Source organism: Zea mays, chromosome 3 (assembly GCF_902167145.1).
Source record: "Zea mays cultivar B73 chromosome 3, Zm-B73-REFERENCE-NAM-5.0, whole genome shotgun sequence".
Classification (NCBI taxonomy): Eukaryota; Viridiplantae; Streptophyta; class Magnoliopsida; order Poales; family Poaceae; genus Zea; species Zea mays.
Genome location: NC_050098.1, coordinates 221,889,913 through 221,910,821, shown reverse-complemented (window position 1 = coordinate 221,910,821; position 20,909 = coordinate 221,889,913). Strand labels below are relative to the sequence as shown.

Here is a 20,909-nt window from a genome sequence, read left to right as displayed (position 1 = left end):
TCCCTACTACTTGTTGCTTTGAGAGCAATGGTTTGAGGCTCGTAGATTGGGCCATTTAGCGCCTCATCAACATATCTTGCCTCCTTGATCATCATTCGCCCGCTCACAAACTTCCCAAGTATTTCTTCGGGCGTCATCTTGATGTACCTAGGATTCTCACGAATAGAGTTAACAAGATGAGGATCAAGGACGGTGAAGGACCTTAGCATAAGTCGGACGACGTCGTGGTCCGTCCATCGCGTGCTTCCATAGCTCCTTATTTTGTTGACGAGGGTCTTGAGTCTGTTGTACGTTTGGGTTGGCTCCTCCCCCCTGATCATCGCGAACCTTCCTAGTTCGCCTTCCACCAACTCCATCTTGGTGAGCATGGTGACGTCGTTTCCCTCATGTGAGATCTTGAGGGTGTCCCAGATCTGCTTGGCATTGTCCAGGCCGCTCACCTTATTGTATTCTTCCCTGCACAAGGAGGCTAAAAGAACAGTAGTAGTTTGTGCATTCTTATGGATTTGTTCATTGATAAACATAGAATTATCCGAACTATCAAATTGCATTCCGTTTTCTACTATCTCCCATATACTTGGATGAAGAGAGAACAAATGACTACGCATTTTGTGACTCCAAAATCCATAGTCCTCTCCATCAAAGTGAGGAGGTTTACCAAGTGGAGTAGAAAGCAAATGAGCATTGGAATTATGCGGAATACGAGAGTAATCAAAAGAAAAGTTCGAGTTAACCGTTTTCTTTTTCTCCTCGTATTCATCGTCCTTTTGAGAAGAGGAAGATTCGTCGCTGTCGTAGTAGACAACCTTCCTGATGCGCCTCTTCTTCTTTCCATCTTTCTTCTTTTGACTCGAGCCGGAGTCATTGACTTTGTCGTCCCTTGGCTCGTTGAAGATGGACTCCTTCTCATTGTCGTTGACCACCATCCCCTTTCCCTTAGGATCCATCTCTTCGGGCGATTAGTCCCTTTCTTGAAAAGAACGGCTCTGATACCAATTGAGAGCACCTAGAGGGGGGGGGGTGAATAGGTGATCCTGTAAAAACTTAACACTTAAGGCCACAAAACTTGATTAAGAGTTAGCACAATGAAATCAAGTGGTTATAGGAGATCTCTTGTGAAATACAATAGACACAGTGAGAACAAGCACAAGAGACACGAGGATTTATCTCGTGGTTCGGCCAAGTACAAAACTTGCCTACTCCACGTTGTGGCGTCCTAACGGACGAGGGTTGCACTCAACCCCTCTCAAGTGATCCAATGATCGACTTGAATACCACAGTGTTTTTCTTTCTTTACTCTTTCCTGCTTGTGAGGAATCTCCACAACTTGGAGTCTCTCACCCTTACAATAAGAATCAAAGTGAAAGCACTAGAGTAAGGGAGGGAAGCAACACACTCAAATCCACAGCAAATACGCACACACATAGCCAAGAATTGAGCTCAAATGAGTATCACAAAGTTCACCACTAGAACGGAGCTCAAATCACTAAGAATGTCAAACGAGTGCGCAAAGTCGGAGTGAGAATGATCAAGAATGCTCAAAGTGTGCTTGGTGTCGTCCTCCATGCGCCTAGGGGTCCCTTTTATAGCCCCAAGGCAGCTAGGAGTCGTTGAGAGCATTCCAGGAAGGCAATTCTTGCCTTCTGTCGACTGGCGCACCGGACAGTCCGATGCACCACCGGGCACTGTCCGGTGCGGATTTCTTTCCTATTCTGGCGCAGCCGACCGTTGAAGGTTTGGAGCTGTTGGCGCACCGGACACTGTCCGGTGCACACCGGACAGTCCGGTGCCCCCTTCTGACCGTTGGCTCGGCCACGCGTCACGCGCGGATTGCACGGCCGACCGTTGGCACAGCCGACCGTTGGCTCACCGAACAGTCTGGTGCACACCAGACAGTCCGGTGCACACCAGACAGTCCGGTGCACACCAGACAGTCCGGTGAATTTTAGTCGTACGCCGCCGACGAATTCCCGAGAACAGCCTTTTCACCAGAGCCAGCCTGGCGCACCGAACACTGTACGGTGCACCACCGGACAGTCCGGTGCACCCAGACTGAGCAGAGTCTTGGCTGCTCGAGCCAAGTCTTTTCCAATTGTCTTTTCTCTGATTCTAGCACTTAGAAAAATATGTTAGTACACAAAAACCAATGTACTAAGTCTAGAATCATACCTTTTTATTGATTTGCACTTTGTCCACCCTTTGGCATATACTCATTCCCTTAATGTGTGTTGGGCACTTAATCACCAAAATCTTATAGAAATGGCCCAAGGGCACATTTCCCTTTCAAGTACTTGGACTAAGGAATTGAGGAAAGCAACACCTCAAAAGAAGACATTAAGAAGATCTAAGAGAAGTCCAAGAAATGAAGACGTGTTGCCTGCGGACTGCCTGTGCGAGGTGCACCGGACTGTCCGGTGGCACACCGGACTGTCCGGTGCCCACACGCCGGACTGTCCGGTGCCCACACGCCGGACTGTCCGGTGCACCAGGAACCCTAGCTCCAACGGCTAGTTCCAGGTGGCACACGGAGAGAAGACCACCGGACTGTCCGGTGTGAAGTCTGGACTGTCCGGTGTGAAAGCCTGCGGCGCCAACGGTCACCTGCTCTGTCAGAGCAACGACTAGGCGCACCGGACAGTAAACAGTACGCTGTCCGGTGCACCACCGGACTGTCCGGTGCAGAGAGCAGCAGCTTTTCTCCAACGGCTAGAATTGTGTTGGGGGCTATAAATACACCCCCAACCGGCCATTCTCAAGTGTGAGAGCCCAAGCAACATACCAAGGCATATAGTGCACCTTTCCAAGAGCTCAAACACCCAAGTGCTTAATAGAATCACTCAGTGATTAGCGTAGGTGCTTTGCGAAGTGCTTAGGTTAGTTAGACCGCTTTAGCGCTTGCTCTAGGTGAACCCTAGTTAGTTGAGTGAGTTTTGTAAAACCACACAACCCCTCGGCTCTTGCGCAAGCCGTTGTAATTGTACCGAGTGGGGCGAGAGTCTTGTGAGACCGTGACAACCGTGTTTGTGTCACGGCCGCCACCGTGTACCGGAGGTAACGAGGCCCGCGACGTTTCGGTCGGAAGCTCGATAGTGGAGACTGCGGGGAGCGTCCGAGAGGAGCCGGAAGCGGAGCACCACTTGCGCGTGGAGAAGGCCCGCAGCCCTCTATGGAGTTACTCGACCGAGGTGCTTGGCCCTCGCGTGGGCTTCCCTTTGTGTAGGGGCACCAACGAGGATTAGTCGGTACCTTGCGCGGTTCCTGATACCTCGGTAAAAATACCGGCGTCATTTACGAGAGTTTGCATCTCTACCTTACTCTTTAGTTTCTGCATTTATATTAAGCATTTAAGTTTCAATCTTGCCCTTCATACTTACATAGTGTAGATTGAAACTTAGCCATTGCGGTAGAGATAGCAACACTTAGACAAAACCTAGTTTGCACAATCTAGTTTGATTATTTGCATAGGTTTTGCTCTAGGGTTTGATTTGTGGCCTAGTTTAGCGAAAGTTTTAGAAGTCCTAATTCACCACCTCTTAGGCGTCACCCGTTTCCTACACTCGTATTAGAAATCATTCAAAAATCTAATTATAATGATCTATTTCATAAAAAAATTATTAAAACTTATAGCAACTAAATTCTTTGTTCAAAAGACCATATAGGAAAACTTTCTATATGATTTAAATCCTTTCACTTTTCCTTTATCCCGAATGGGTCTTAACTTTAGTCGGGAACCAAACAGCCGAGAAAAAAAATTCAGCGCTCCGGGATCGCGCGCCTCGCAGTGTAGCGCACGCGGCCTCGTCCGAGGGCTCAGGGGAGGACGACTAGGGCTCGAGGCCTTGCCTCTCGGCTTCTGCGGCGAGCATGGGGACCGTCTCCTCGCGCCCGTGCGCCGTTCGTGGCCAAACGCCGCCGCGGAAGCTGCAAACGGCACGCGCGCGCTGCAGCAGGCGAAGCTATGTTGCGGAGATGGGGTCAGCCGACCACGATGACTTTGCCGTAGCATTTTGTACAATATGATTTTCCACCGGCCAGGACCCCGTCAAAAAATAACTGTGACCCCGTCAGCCCTGCGACAATATGGCCCAACATATGCACTTATGCAGTCCAACGACTCCAACCTGTACACCAGTACATGTACTAGATGCTCCAAGGAAGGGCCCAAAAATACTAAGGCACTAAGCCCACGTACGTAATGCAGCAGCACTGTAGCAGCACAAAAATCTCCTGATCCAGGCGGCCACCAGGCACCAGAACGCAAAACAATTTGACGGTTCCTCTCCCAATGCTCGGCGGCGGTTTTTGCATCGACTCATCGTCATCGACGCGATGTCTTGACTCTCGACGACATGGCAAATCGGCGGTGACGTCCACTCGTCCTCGTCTCGACGTCTCCTCGACTCCTTGTTCATTCGTTCTAGTCATTCTCTCAGCCTAAGGCTCTCCCAGCGATGTTAGGTCATCCTGCAAGGCTGCAACTGCAAGTAACCACAATCGGCTTTAGGTAACATAATCTTGCAATTGGCAAATAAATGAATAATAGTCTAGCCTTAGAACCTCTTGATAAGTTGATTTATAGTTCATCAGATTGACCGTCGGTTGTCAAGCAGACTAGCAGAGAGGTTGCTCTTATTTAAGGAAAATATGAAGTAAGATAAGTTGTCATTTTTAAATATATGTATGTACGTAGTAGATCTGTAGATACATCCAATGTACTGTTTAATTATACTCATTAATTTTATAGGCAACCAAAGAACATTGGAACGATTCTTGAAAAGGAAAATACCCCCAGCAAATGATAATGACAATCCAGAAGGATGCACTTCAAGAAGGGATGGCAATAGATCAAATACCAATCATCCTATTCATTGTTCTTCACGAGTCTCATGACATGAGGTAAATTTCGATGAACTTCCTTATGATCCAGCTGATAGAAGGAGAATATCAGATTATATAGGCCTAGATCTACAAGATGACATAAGGTGAAAGTATTTGACTAGAGGTCCTTGTAGACCGCCACCTGGTTTTAAGTTTCCACAGACAATCATATTGGGGCATCCCCGTCGCTGTCAAGCTGAATGGTTCACTACATATGGTTGGTTAGAGTATAGTGAGAAGATGGATAAGTGTTTTTGTTTACAGTGCTACTTGTTTAGAGATTGCAACAAAGGCCAAGGTGGGAATGATGCATTTGTAATAGATGGTTGGGATGGCTGGAACAAATCTGATAGGCTTCGAGATCATGTAGGCAGCAAATGTGATAGTTTTCATGACACAACTATGAAGAGATGTGACAATCTTTTGAAGCCCAGACAATAAATTGGTAATATTTTTAACAAGCAGACAAATGTCGCTAAAGAGGAGCATCTGATTAGATTAAAGACTTCCATCAAAGTTGTCTGTTACTTGCTGCATCAAGGTTTGGCCTTTCGTGGCCATGATGAATCAGAGGAGTCTACAAATAGGGGAAATTTTAAAGAATTAGTAAAGCTTTTGGCAGAGGAAAATGACAAAGTAAAAAAATTGTAAGTACAACTCCCAAAAATAATAAGATGATCGCTCCTGAAATCCAAAGAGATATTGCAAATTGTTTTGCTGAGGTAAGAGAAGGATAGAAGCTTGACATATTATTTTGTTCCACATGTTATGTTATCTCTATTTGCCCATGAATATTAATTAATTGTTATATTTTGTGCAGATCATAGTGAAATCGATTATTGAGGAACTTGATGGGGATGTGTTTTGCCTATTAGTAGATGAGTCAGCTGATGTTTCTGGCAAGGAACAAATGGCAGTAGTTTTGCGGTATGTTGACAAGCTTGGTGTAATAAAGGAGAGACTTATTGCTGTTGTTCATGTGCAAGAGACATCAGCTTCATGTCTCAAATCTAATATTGATAAGTTATTTGCTAAGTATGGATTGAGCATAAAACAAGTTAGAGGACAAGGCTATGATGGAGCCAACAACATGAGAGGTGAGTTCAATGGATTAAGAGCTTTAATTTTGAGAGAGAATAGCTCAGCATATTATATACATTGTTTTGCTCATCAGTTACAGTTAGTCATTGTTGTCATAGCTAAAAAGAACGATGACTCTAGTGATTTCTTTGAAATGATATCACTATTGTTAACTGTGGCTGGAGCTTCTTGCAAGCGTAAAGATATGATCCGAGAAAATCAACAAGAGAGAATTAGCAAAGCCATAGGAAGTGGAAAACTAAGCAGTGGAACTGGATTAAATCAAGAACAATCCCTCCAAAGAGTTGGAGATACACGTTGGGGTTCACATTATAAAACTCTCAAGAGCCTAAGTAATCTATTCCCTGAAGTTATTGAAGTTCTCCAATATGTTGAAAAGGAAGGTCCAAATGATTCTAAAAGACGTTAAGCACGTGGTCTACTAGATTATCTCAAGGATTTTGACTTTGTGTTCCACTTGCAATTAATGTTGCTTATTTTAGGACATGCAAATTCTTTGTCCTTATCATTGCAGAGGAAAGATAAAAACATCTTGGAGGCCATGTTAGAGGTGAAATTAATAAAGCAGAAATTTTAGCAAATTAGGGATGATGGTTGGGATTCTTTGTTGCAGGCTGTACACACCTTTTGTGAAGAACATGGCATTCCTAAGTTGGATATGGATGATGACTATATTGATCGCCATAAGCCAAGAAAAAGACTAACCGCACAAACTACCAGCATTATAGATATGATTGCTTGAACCCAATTATTGACTTATAGCTTACAGAGTTTAATGATCGTTTCAATGAGGTAAACTCTCAGTTGCTTACTCAGATTGCTGCTTTCAACCCCAAGAATTCTTTTGAGGCTTTCAAAGTTGAGAGTTTGGTAGAGTTGGCTAAGTCATACCCTGATGATTTTGATTCAACACAAATGAAGGATCTTCATCGTGAGCTTAACTTTTTTATTGATAATGTGCGAGCCGATGAAAGATTTTCTAGCTTGATCTCTATTTCTGTGCTTGCAAAGTTGATGGTGGATGCAACAAAACATATGGCTTTTTCCTTTGGTCTATCGACTTCTCAAGCTTGTATTGGTTCTTCCAATCGCCACTGCATCAGTGGAGAGGTGCTTTTCAGCAATGAAAATTGTGAAGACGATGTTGAGAAATCGTATTAGAGATAGATTTATGAATGATTGTATCATATGCTTCGTGGAATCAGGATTTCTAGCCACAATTCCAATTGATGATGTGATAGTTCGCTTCCATAAGATGGAGGACCGTAACCGTACTACCGTAGAGAAAAAATATAAAAGGTATACAATTATTTTGTAAAATCTTATTTTGTCATAATATGGTGCTTATTATTTTATAAATTATTGATGTTGTGTATGGTATTATATTTCTCAAGCTATAAGTTAGTGTTAGTATGGATCCGGTAAAAATTATCCTGGCTTCGCCCCTCGATCTGGAGGCTGGTGGCCGCTGGCGCAGCGTACGCAAGGCAGCATCCGACGGCGAGCTCGTCGCGAGGTTCTACTTCACCTACGGCGGGCGCAGCGTGGTGATCGGGCCACCGCGTGCGTGCTGTGTGCGCCGGAGTTTCTGGACATGGCGGCGGCGGCACACCATCGTGGACGCCGTGAAGTGCAAGCGCCTGCTTCCGCTCGCGGGCTCCACCGACGAGGTCGACAGCTGGGGCATCGCCGTCGAGGACAGCGCGAGCGTGGAGTCGTTGAGCACGAGGTGGACGGGGCATGCCGAGCTGCTCCGCGGCACCGTGCGCTCCAATAGCCGACCACGCTTTCGAGCTCTTCAAGGATTGATCATCCGCAACCTGCCTCAGCAATCGGAGTGTTGAGGTGCTCGCGACCGCCGCGCGCGTGCATGCCATCCACGAGGCGTAGTAGCCCCTGACGCTGCAGGTTTGTCTGTGACTCACACACGCACGCCATATGTTTGTTCTAATGCTCTAGTGCAGCAGTGTTGCGAATGCCTAACTGCAAAAGCACCAAGTCAATCAGCGTGGGATCACCTGAATTTAATGTTCTTTTTAGCCATCATATGCACCATGATGTTGTGCTTGCCATTAAGATCGGGGAACGTATCCGGTGTTCAAAGGGGTACGGTGGTCACGTGTACATTTTAAATTTGGAACGTCGATCCAACATCTAACAGAAGCACCAATTTTACAAAGAACCCCTTTCACCTTCCTCACTTGGTGGGACGGTTCTTAATCAAATTAACTGCAGCCGCTGGTATACATGTACATGTGGGCCCGCCTAGCCCGGCACGGCACAGGCCCACAAAAACACGGTCCACAAAAGCACGACCCACAAAAGCACATATCTAATTATGGGCCGTGCCGTGCCAGCACGTGTGCCCAGTCATCGGCCCACAATTAGTTATGTGTGCCAGGCCGACCCAAATAGCCCAAAATACCTTAATATGCCAGACCGGCTCATATACATACAACAGTAATACATCAACAAAACGTATAAAATATATATATGACCAAAATAAAACTAAGATGTTTTGTGGATGCACATTATAAACCTTTGGTCAGAAAGAAAAAAATATTACAACTAGCTCACAAAAAATATCCAGTTCTCTGTTTAGTGTTTAATTGAGTACTATACATCCATACAGAATAAATATACAATGATCATCATCACTATTCACTATCCATATCTAGGTATTGGTTCTCGATGGCTTATTAAAGCTCTAGATTCTCCAAGTTATGCTAGTCATGTGGGCTTTGACAGACCTTAGTTAAATACTGAGTCTATATTTTGTGGGCCTTAGTTAAATGGGTCGTGGCAGGCCGGCCCGTGGGCTTGACTTGAGGCCCAGGCACGGCCCACAATGTGGGCCGTGCCGGCCCATGCCCACAATTAGGTTGGGCAGTGCCAGATATGGGCCGTGCCAGAAATTGTGTGCTTTGGGCCGGCCTATTAGGCACAACATAAATGTACACCTATAGCCGCATAGCCGCTGGATGTGAGATGAATGTCTCAGATTTAAAATGTGCACTTGAGCACCGTACCTCTTTGAACAACAGATATGTTCCTTTAAGATTGATGGTGGAAAAAAATTAGTCAGTACCTCACTGTATGGCGGCATTGTTTGATTATTTCAGTTCGCACCCGTTGGACCTTGCTCATTAAAAAAGTTTATACCATGGAGTCTTTGCATGTAGTTGTGTAGTAGGGGAAGAGTGGCATAGGAGGAATCACAACTTCAGCTAGCTTCTCTAGCCTTAGGGTATTTTTGTCTTTTTGCAGTTCGGTCTTTTCGCAGCCCTGCGCTGCCCCCCCTGTCCGCCTGTCCCTAGACCTGTTTTGCGTCGGCGGGGAAGACAGTTGACAGGAAGGACACGATCTTCGTGTCCGATGCCGATCTTCATGCGAGCAGCGAGCCACTACGTTGCGCTGCCAGTGTCGGCTATGGTATCCAGGCATTCGTTGTGCACGTTGACGATGAGCTCGAAGCCGGTCCGGGTGAACGCGAGCAGCACGGTGAGGTCAACGTCGTACATCCGCACGTCGATGCTGAGGCCAGCCAGCAGCGGCATGACAGATTGCGGCGTCAGGAGATTGTGCCAGTAGGTGGCGGGGCTGGGGGCAGACCGGCAGGCGAGGCCTATGGGCGGGCAGTGCTGTGAGTTAGAGCAGTGTGGCAATGTTGGTGGTAGTGGTGACACCCTTCGGGAGCGGAAGGAGGCTGGAACTTCAGGTCAGTTCTATTGCCATAAATAAATAAAATAAAATAAATGAGGCTCAAAATTCCAAAATGTCATTTCAGCGTGTGCACCGCTTCATAAGGCCAGTCTCGTGAATCCTACAAGTTTGATGGTATTCTGGGCCTCGGGCATAGCCCATTTATCATAAATAAGGACAATTTTGTAATTCTCTCCTTTTCTTTTTGTTTGCTTGTATTTGTATTTCACATGGGACTCACTTATGTTGATGTATTTTAGCTTGTAAAAAAGAGTAAAAACATTATTCAGTGAAGTGACGCATTGAGTTCATGATTAAGTTTCAATTATCCTTTTTAATAGGTCCATGCCACGCTTGTATAAGGATTGAGTAAAAAAACTAACTTTATTACACCACAGTAGATAACAATAAGTCATATCAGTTGCATCACACAAGCACACTATTTACTTCTTGTTTTTGGATCAATTCTTTGGTGTCTGTAAACCCATACAACATAACTTGAATATGAACAGCACTGCAGGGATAATTGAAACCTAGGAGTAAATAAAATGGATGTGAACGTTTCAGATTATTTGGCATTCTGTAAAAGACCCAACACCCAAATGCTTGAAAAAATATATCATGTTGTAAAAATTCGATCTGCATTTCCTTCTGTAAGCAATAAAACATGGCTCTTTTAAGAATTACCTTGACAAAAAGGTAAAATATAATATCAATAATAACTCCGGATAGGAAAAACTTATTCTTCTGCTTATAATTATATCTTAAATTTAAGTCTATGACAATGTGAAATATTTATTGCTAGTGCTACATTTTAATGTGTAATGAAAGCACTTTCTTTTGGACATTCGAATTCTCCTTTGAAAATGATATACTCCTGTGATTCTGGTTTTTAGGAGAATTGCATGCATGGCCTAGTGGTAGCGTTGAGATAATGAGTTAAGCTTTTTGAAGTTTCTAATGTGAATTGTTTTTCTTTTAACTTAAATACTCATTCAGCGAAAGATCCTCTAGCGTAATGGGTAAGGATTCCGAGTATCACCTTCAGGTTCTGGGTTCGACCCTCATCGGGGGCGAATTTCGGGCTTGGTTAAAAAAAATACTCTCACTATGCCCCGCCCGCTCCCGGGTTACGTTCTGTGCGCCACCCTCTGGCTGAGCTGTTGTAAAGTGGGCGATGACGGCCCGCTAGTGATGGGGGGCAGGGGTGGACCCAAGTACGGCTGAGTGAGGGCACATGCCCCCGCCCATTTCTTTGTTCTAAGTACTAGGGTCTAAATTTTCACCGTGAGCCCCCCTGCTTAGTCTAATTTAGATGCCCTTGCTCTGGTATTTTGATGCTCGTCCTTACAAGTATGCCCTTAGTCATATTTTGTCCTGGGTCCGCCCTTGATGAGAGGGGCCAGGGTTTAGAGATTTTCTCGGCCGGGACCAATGTTCCGGTCTCTTCTTAATATAGTACCGGGACAGTCTTTCCCTCTCCGGCCGAGTTTTTTATACTCACTCTAGGTGCAAACGTAAGTTGTTCAGGCTTGTGCTTAAGGATTAAGAAAGTAAATAAAATGACCATGTTACACTTTTTTTATTTATACCGTATCGGGAAAGATAAACCATTTATCTGTGAGTGGTAGCATGGTCAAGGAGAAAAAAATAGATGCATAGAGGTTCTGGGACGACTCACATTTAGAGCATAGTTGAAAAGGCTAAAACAACCAGGAGGGGGTGGGGTCGGGATACATAAATTTTCATGAGTGATGGTTGAACTATTGAGGGTGCAAAATAATTTTTTCAACAAATAATGTGGTGAAATACCTAAGAGGGGTGCACCTAGCATAGATTTTTTGGGGCTCCCCTTGGCCTCTCCTTTCTTCCGCCCTGAAAACAACCTACATGGATACATCTGCAACCAGAGGGAGTATCTGATGCTTTTTCCTGGGCAGGGAGAGCTATGAGGCGTATGTCCTCAAAGCCACTTTGCATTGTGTGAAACCAATATCGATCTTTGTTACTTCATCATGCGTGAACATTTGTGGAAACTACTAGCTTACAAGCATTAGTGACAGCTCAGAAAAAAGTTATCTCTGAAAGGTTTCATGTGTACCGTGGGAAATGAGAAATGTTGCCAACTCAAACACCTTCAATATGTTGTTTGCAGGCAAACTCTTCTGGAAGAAAGGTGTCTAAAACTATGAACGGGTTACAGAAAGGTATAAACCACGGCTGTGCATTTTGGAAGTATCATCTATAGATGTCTGTTGAGGGGAAAGCCGTACGCCAACGTTATTTACTCAGAAACAGCTTCAACACACAGTTGTCTGCTTTATGATGGCATCTCCACCCAGGCACCCACCATCACCTATCTCTCGTGCCTGTTTATTTTCTTGCCCTTTCTGATCATAAAAAATCATTAAGAGTTTGCAAACATGCATAGGCATATCAATATGCTCATTTATTAATTTGCTAGCAGATCATCTTCCTACTCTTTACTTTATTTATTGTTTGAAAAATATGTCCTGCACCTAGGGAGCTCGTATACAGTACCAATGCATCTTCATTAAATGTGAATTTCAGAAAGGAAGTAGGAACCTATGAGAGTATTTTTCAAAATTAATTAGCGGCTTCTATTATGTTTATAGCAAAGGCCAAGGGCAAAATTGGAACACTAATGATGGTTGGTTGCATGAGTCTGTCGATTACTTGCAAGAAATGTGAACCTTTGTTTCTGTGCGTGGGCATAAAACAAACAGCTTCTAGCCTCTTTTACGGTACTTGCACTTGCAAGAAATGTGAACTCCTTTTCATTTCTGTATGTGGACATAATGCCAAAGCATCCAGGCTTTTTCATGGTTGTTGATGTCTTTACACAGTTCATCTCCACCAGTATGCCCTCTCATACTCTATATAAACACATCAACAGCATCGCAATTAGCCACAAGATCACTTCGGGAGGCAAGTGCGATTTCGATCTCGCAGCCACCTTTTTTTTGTTCTGTTGTAAGTATACTTTCCCTTACCATCTTTATCTGTTAGTTTAATTTGTAATTGGGAAGTATTAGTGGAAAGAGGATGAGATGCTATCATCTATGTACTCTGCAAATGCATCTGACGTTATATGGGCTGCTTCATATAATTTGAATTGCTCCATTCTTGCCGACAATATATTGCAAGGTATATGCCTAGTTCCATCAAAAGTTCTGTTTTTTCATTCTAAAAGCATTTTAGTGGCACGCATTTTTTGTCCATGAGGGAAAGGAAATCTGTTTTGGTTACTTTGCTTGAGGTGCATTCTTCATATGTCCAGTTTTATGGAAGTAATAAACTTCAGTTTGGTCATAAGATGTCATATTAAAGGGCAAACATATATTCAATGTTCAATTCATCGTAAATGTTCCCTTTTTGTAAAAGATTGCATACTCATTTATTTGAGTTGCAGGTGTATCTAGTAGTTGGAGGAGATATGCAGTTTGCACTTGCATTGGACACGAACTCAGGTCCTCACCAGATAAGATCTTGTGAGGGTGATGGGATTGACAGGTTGGAAAAATTAAGTATTGGGGGCAGAAAGCAGGAGAAAGCTTTGAGAAATAGGTGCTTTGGTGGTAGAGTTGCTGCAACTACACAATGTATTCTTACCTCAGATGCTTGTCCTGAAACTCTTGTAAGTATCCACCTCAATTATTACTCTTACATGTTGGTTTACTTTACGTTTGTCTTTTCAAGGGAAATTTACTGTATTTTTTGGGTTTTGTGGGAGTTCTATACTTCTGTTGGACTGGTTATTGTAAAGATTTGTTCAAATAGGGTCATCTAATAATTGTTTGAAATCTGGGAACTGTGGTTTCACTGCGTTCAGGAAAAAGTGAATTCTTGGTTACTGCATGAATAACTTATGGAAATAGACCTTAGAGTTGCTGCATGATTATCACAAATCATTGCTACGATATCTTATAATAGTTCTTTCGACCTCGCATTACATATATAACTGCAACTCGTAGTTGCGTTCAAAAAAAAATGCAACTCTTAGAACGCTCACCAGTGTAATCTTTCCTGAATTGTTATTTAATGGCATGTATGCACTACTTGTATACTTATCTAGGATTAAGTAATCTAACTCTAGGCCCCATATTTGCAGCATTCTCAAACACAGTCCTCTAGGAAAAATTATGCTGATGCAAACCGTGTATCTGCTATCATTTTGGGCGGAGGCACTGGATCTCAGCTCTTTCCTCTGACAAGCACAAGAGCTACGCCTGCTGTAAGGGATAACACTGAACATCCAACGTTGATTACTCTATTATAGTATTATACAGACTGTACTTTTCGAATTTATCTTAGTTTTCTACAATATTTAGTGGATTCTTCTCATTTTCAAGATACACAATTGATCCATAATCGAAGTGGTATGTAAGACAGTGAGTTAAAAGATTATATTTTTTGGGAGACTTCCAGTCAAATTTTCTTAGAAGTTTTTTTGGTCCAGATGTTCATAAAGTCGCCGCTTTCATACTTTTTTTAATTTTTTAATTGGTGCACTATTAGGTACCTGTTGGAGGATGTTACAGGCTTATTGATATCCCTATGAGTAACTGCTTCAACAGTGGTATAAATAAGATATTTGTGATGAGTCAGTTCAATTCTACTTCGCTTAACCGCCATATTCATCGTACATACCTTGAAGGCGGGATCAACTTTGCTGATGGATCTGTACAGGTGATTTACCTCATCTTGTTGATGTGTAATACTGTAATTAGGAGTAGATTTGTGTGGAGAGAATAATAAACAGATGCCGAGATTCTTCTCTAAAAGTCTAGATCCAAAGGCATTGTGGTTCAAAACACTATGGACTTCTACCATTTATGTCATTACTTTGCCTTAATGTTCCATTGAATGGGGCAAATTATTGATTCTACAAGTGTTTAATTAAAAACTAATTGTTCATCCTGCAGGTATTAGCGGCTACACAAATGCCTGAAGAGCCAGCTGGATGGTTCCAGGGTACAGCAGACTCTATCAGAAAATTTATCTGGGTACTCGAGGTAGTTGATATTTTCTCGTTTATGAATGTCCATTCACTCATTCCTGTAGCATTGTTTCTTTGTAATTTTGAGTTCTCCTGTATTTCTTTAGGATTATTACAGTCACAAATCCATTGACAACATTGTAATCTTGAGTGGCGATCAGCTTTATCGGATGAATTACATGGAACTTGTGCAGGTATGGTGTTCTCTTGTTCCTCATGTTTCACGTAATGTCCTGATTTTGGATTAACCAACTACTTTTGGCATGCATTATTTCCAGAAACATGTCGAGGACGATGCTGATATCACTATATCATGTGCTCCTGTTGATGAGAGGTAATCAGTTGTTTATATCATCCTAATATGAATATGTCATCTTGTTATCCAACACAGGATGCATATGGTCTAATCTGCTTTCCTTTTTTTCCCTTCGGAAGCCGAGCTTCTAAAAATGGGCTAGTGAAGATTGATCATACTGGACGTGTACTTCAATTCTTTGAAAAACCAAAGGGTGCTGATTTGAATTCTATGGTTAGAAATTCCTTGTGTAATCCAATTCTTTTGTTTTCCTTTCTTTCTTGAGATGAACCCCTCTTTTAGTTATTTCCATGGATAACCTGTACTTGACTTATTCAGAAATGATTTTCTATTTTGCTGTAGAATCTGACACTAAAGCTAATAGCTACTGATGTTGCAGAGAGTTGAGACCAACTTCCTGAGCTATGCTATAGATGATGCACAGAAATATCCATACCTTGCATCAATGGGCATTTATGTCTTCAAGAAAGATGCACTTTTAGACCTTCTCAAGTAATCACTTTCCTGTGACTTTTTTCTATCCAACTCCTAGTTTACCTTCTAACAGTGTCAATTCTTAGGTCAAAATATATTCAATTACATGACTTTGGATCTGAAATCCTCCCAAGAGCTGTACTAGATCATAGTGTGCAGGTAAGTCTGATCTGTCTGGAGTATGTGTTCTGTAAACTGTAAATTCTTCATGTCAAAAAGTTGTTTTTGTTTCCAGTTTCCACTAGTTTTTATTTACCAATGCACGATTTATGTATTTTCGCTTCCATGCATCATACATACTAACAATACATTTTACGTATTGTGTTAGGCATGCATTTTTACGGGCTATTGGGAGGATGTTGGAACAATCAAATCATTCTTTGATGCAAACTTGGCCCTCACTGAGCAGGTACTCTGTCATGTATTCTGTACTGCATATATATTACCTGGAATTCAATGCATAGAATGTGTTAGACCATCTTAGTTCCATCCTGTTTTCTTCAATTAGCTTATCATTTAATAGTTGTTGACTAGAATCTAAACACAAATTTACCTAATATGTTTCTCTCTTCAGCCTTCCAAGTTTGATTTTTATGATCCAAAAACACCTTTCTTCACTGCACCCCGATGCTTGCCTCCGACGCAATTGGACAAGTGCAAGGTATATGTCTTACCGAGCACAATTGTTACCTGAGCAAGATTTTGTGTACTTGACTTGTTCTCCTCCACAGATGAAAGATGCATTTATCTCAGATGGTTGCTTACTGAGAGAATGCAACATCGAGCATTCTGTGATTGGAGTCTGCTCACGTGTCAGCTCTGGATGTGAACTCAAGGTACATACTCTGCCAATGTATATGCTGATGTTTTATACATTCTCTTGCATAATTTGATTCGAGTCACCACAATTAGTGTAACTGCAATCTACTCTTGAGTATACCATTTCAACACCAGGCATCACCAAATCACACAGAACAATAGCAACGAAGCCTTTTAGTTCCAAGAAATTTAGGGTAGCCTAGAGTTGAAATCTAACAAAACAAAAGTCAAAGCTCTATCACGTGGATAGTTGTTTTCCATGCACTCTTATTTAAGCTAAATTTTTGGGTATACTACATCCATTTAATTATTGTTTTATTGCTTCTTCCCTTTGCCTTTCCCCCATTACTATCGCGTCTTAAGATCATACTACGCACTAGTGTCTTTAGAGGTCTCTGGTGGACATGTTCAAACCATCTCAATCGAATCGGTGTTGGACAAGTTTTTCTTGAATTTGTGCTACACCTAACCTATCACGTATATCATCGTTTCAAACTTGATCCTTCTTGTATCATCATAAATCCAATGCAACATACGCATTTCTGCAACATTTATCTGTTGAACATGTCATCTTTTTGTAGGTTAACATTATGCACCATACAATGTAGCATGTCTAATCATCATCCTATAAAATTTACATTTTAGCTTATGTGGTATCCTCTTGCCACTTAGAACATCATATGTTTGATGCCATTTCATCCACCCTGCTTTGATTCTATGGCTAACATCTTCATTAATATCCTCGCCTCTCTGTATCATTGGTCCTAAATATGGAAATACATTCTTTCTGGGCACTACTTGACCTTCCAAACTAACGTCTCCTTTGATCCTTTCTTGTGTGTAGTAGTACCGAAGTCACATCTCATATATTCGGTTTTAGTTCTACTAAGTCCCGGGTTCGATCCCCCTCAGGGGTAAATTTCGGGCTTGGTAAAAAAAATCCCCTCGCTGTGTCCCGCCCGCTCTCGGGGATCGATATCCTGCGCGCCACCCTCCGGCTGGGCATTGCAGAGTGGGCAGTTGATCGGCTCGTTAGTGATGGGGAGCGGGGTTCAAGGGTTTTCTCGGCCGGGACCATGTTTCGGTCTCTTAATATAATACCGGGAGGGCAGTCTTTCCCTCCCCGGTCGAGTTTTAGTTCTACCGAGTCTAAAACCTTTGGACTCTAGAGTCCCCTGTCACAACTCACAACTCTAGTTTTCTATTTACTTCTACCTAGCGTTTATTAATGATCACTATATCGTCTGTAAAAAGCATACACCAAGGTAATCCCCTTGTATGTCCCTTGTAATATTATCCATCACAAGAAAAAAAAGGTAAGGCTCAAAGTTGACTTTTGATATAATCCTATTCTAATCGAGAAGTCATCTGTATCTTCGTCTCTTGTTCGAACACTAGTCACAATTTTTTTTGTACATGTTCTTAATGAGTCCAACGTAATATTCCTTGATATTTTGTAAGCCCTCATCAAGTCAATGAAAATCACGTGTAGGTCCTTCATTTGTTCCTTATACTGCTCCATCACTTGTCTCATTAAGAAAATATCTCTCATAGTTAACCTTTTGGCATGAAACAAAATCACACAGAAGTTGTTTCCTTTTTTTAAGATCCCACACAAAAGAGGTTTGATCTAAGGAATCTGGATCCCTGACAGGTTTATCAAAATCCTTTGTGTTTTTCTTAAAACTGAATATTCCTCCAGCTTCTAGTATTGATGTAATATTCAATCTGTTTAGCAAGTGAACACCTTGGTTCTTGTTGTTACTGTACATCCCACCCACCCCCCCGAGGCCCAGATTACCACGACATGAATACAAGAATATTGAACCCAGATCTAGAGTTTGTTTGTACTGTTGAAAATCGGTGACAATTCATTTTGTTATTGCGCTTTCTGATAACGACAGGACTCCGTGATGATGGGAGCGGACACCTATGAAACTGAAGAAGAAGCTTCAAAGCTACTGTTAGCTGGGAAGGTCCCAGTTGGAATAGGAAGGAACACAAAGATAAGGTGAGTATGGATGTGGAACCACCGGTTAGTTCCCAAAAATATCACTCACTGATACCTGATGGTATCCTCTGATTATTTTCAGGAACTGTATCATTGACATGAATGCTAGGATTGGGAAGAACGTGGTGATCACAAACAGTAAGGTGAGCGAGCGCACCTACATGGGTGCAGAATCTTGTGTGCTCATCTATCCTAATTCGGTAATTCCTATCCAGCGCTAGTCTTGTGACCATGGGGCATGGGTTCGACTCTGTGACAGGGCATCCAAGAGGCTGATCACCCGGAAGAAGGGTACTACATAAGGTCTGGAATCGTGGTGATCTTGAAGAATGCAACCATCAACGATGGGTCTGTCATATAGATCGGCTGCGTTTGCGTCTACAAAACAAGAACCTACAATGGTATTGCATCGATGGATCGTGTAACCTTGGTATGGTAAGAGCCGCTTGACAGGAAGTCGAGCGTTCGGGCGCAAGATGCGTTGTCTGGCATGCTGTTCCTTGACCATTTGTGCTGCTAGTATGTACTGTTATAAGCTGCCCTAGAAGTTGCAGCAAACCTTTTTATGAACCTTTGTATTTCCATTACCTGCTTTGGATCAACTATATCTGTCATCCTATATATTACTAAATTTTTACGTGTTTTTCTAATTCGGTGCTGCTTTTGGGATCTGGCTTCGATGACCGCTCGACCCTTGGCCATTGGTTCAGCTCTGTTCCTTAGAGCAACTCCAAGGAGTCCTAAATTTTGTATCAGATACGAAGGACTTCAGCCGTGTATGTCGTCCTCACCAAACGCTCTTTTTGCATAGTGCAGGGGGTGTAGACTTGTAGCCCTTGTTTAAAGAGAAATTTGAATATCAATTATAAGTATTAAATATATATTTAATTAGGTTTAACAAATTTGGCTCGTTTTTAGTCTTTATTTATGTAATTAGTTTTAAAAATAGACTATATTTAATACGAAATTATCATTTAAACATTTGATATGACAGAGACTAGATTTTAGCTGAGTGAAACAATAATCACTTTGGTATGGATAAATGTTCCCGTGGTTATCCACTTGAAAAACCGAGGGTGTTGTTGTCTCTGTCGTCTTGTCGGGACATGAACACGCGAGTTTCCATGCAGGAACCTGGAATCTCATCCCATGTAGTGCAACTAGGAATCCCATTCCATGTAGTACAAACAGAACCTAGAATCCAATGGGTCGTCTCTGAGTGAGGGAACGTCCAAGTGAGTATCCATGTACGGATAAGGGAGGCTATATATTTAGGCCCTGTTTCAATCTCACAGGATAAATTTTAGCTTCCTGCTAAACTTCAGCCATATAAATTGAAGTGCTAAAGTTTAGCTCCTTATGGTATTTGGACTACTCTAATAAAGTTTAGTACATTGGAATAAAAAGACACATATGCCCTTAATGCGGAGAGAGGGAATGATGTTGGAGGGTATGGATGAAAAATGGGTTCCTGGCCCACGTTTAGCTACTTTTAGCATCTCTTGAGCAGTTTATGAGATAATATGTGCTAAATTTTATCACACCATCATTAGCTCTTTTGTTTAGATCACTAAATGGCTAAAAGTAGCTAAAAAAGTTGCTAAAGTTTATCTAGTGGGATTGAAACAGGGCCTTAATAAAGATGGTGTTTCAATGCATTAGAGCTAATAGTTAGTTGACAAAAAATTGCCGGTGAAATTAGCTAGCTAACAAATAGCTAGCTAACTATTAGCTAATTTGCTAAAAATAGCTAATAGCTGAACTATTAGCTATATTGTTTAGATGTCTTCAGCTAATTTTAACAGCTAACTATTAGCTCTATTGCATTCAAACACCCCTTAAGTCGTGGCTTGTGAAAAAGTTGATGTAAGTTGTGCACGGTAGAGGATGACGTAGAAAGTTATTTGGTTCAAACAAGTTGTTTGATTTACGAATTGTAACGCAAATGACAATGGTAATGATTCACATTCAAGTGACAGTTAGGAGTGGTAATGGATCACGATCCAAATGTTTCTTCACAAAATGGTAGTGCCCTAAATAAATTTTAGTTCAAAAATGAATAAAAATATGGTCTGATTCTAATCTGATCTGATTCTTAAATCTTATAGCGTAAAATTTAGAGCTTATTGTCACCCATAGTGATAGCACATCAGACTAATTACTTTGATGCCAGCTTGAGCACACGTTCTAGGCTTCTAGCAAAAGCAAATTAAAGGCAACAAGTTCAAAAGAATGGAAATAAAGGCCAAAAGTGCAACTTTGGGTAAAACTATAAAACATGAGATTTAAGTGTTTGAATAAGTTGCACACACCTTATACTATCTTTCCTACACCTTGATTTACTGACTCTTTTGTGCAAGAAAATTGACTTTTAGACTTAGTTTTGAGCATATTGCAAATCCTATAAAAACTATGTGAAAAAAGGTACGTTTCCTAGGCTTAGTCAATTGTTTTACAAGCTAACTATGTTTGTCTAAGTCGTAAGGAATCCTCGAGAAATGCCAAAAAAGTTAGAGGAGTTAGGCTCAAAAGAGCTGTTGGTCACTTGTTCTCAAATGTTGTGAATCAAGAACAAGACAACACAATCG

The 20,909-nt window shown here is 42.0% G+C and overlaps 2 protein-coding genes across 8 annotated transcripts; both read left to right on the top strand.

Moving 5' to 3' along the window:
• Window positions 1-7,361: 7,361 nt before the first annotated feature.
• On the top strand, window positions 7,362-8,022 carry LOC118476768 (uncharacterized). Its single transcript, XM_035966449.1, has one exon. It carries the CDS (start codon window positions 7,392-7,394, stop codon window positions 7,821-7,823), a length of 432 nt encoding a protein of 143 aa, XP_035822342.1. The 5' UTR covers window positions 7,362-7,391; the 3' UTR covers window positions 7,824-8,022.
• On the top strand, window positions 7,410-18,971 carry LOC542761 (shrunken 2). Of its 7 annotated transcripts, none has more exons than XM_035966102.1 (19): window positions 7,711-7,887; window positions 9,247-9,697; window positions 11,837-11,888; window positions 12,599-12,675; window positions 13,115-13,339; window positions 13,814-13,936; window positions 14,221-14,391; window positions 14,628-14,717; window positions 14,809-14,895; window positions 14,980-15,035; window positions 15,137-15,230; window positions 15,397-15,509; window positions 15,578-15,650; window positions 15,820-15,900; window positions 16,066-16,152; window positions 16,223-16,327; window positions 18,215-18,321; window positions 18,404-18,464; window positions 18,581-18,971. In XM_035966102.1, the coding sequence occupies exons 2-19, from the start codon at window positions 9,644-9,646 to the stop codon at window positions 18,680-18,682; spliced, it is 1,758 nt and encodes a 585-aa protein (XP_035821995.1). In that variant the 5' UTR covers window positions 7,711-7,887; window positions 9,247-9,643; the 3' UTR covers window positions 18,683-18,971.
• Window positions 18,972-20,909: the final 1,938 nt, after the last annotated feature.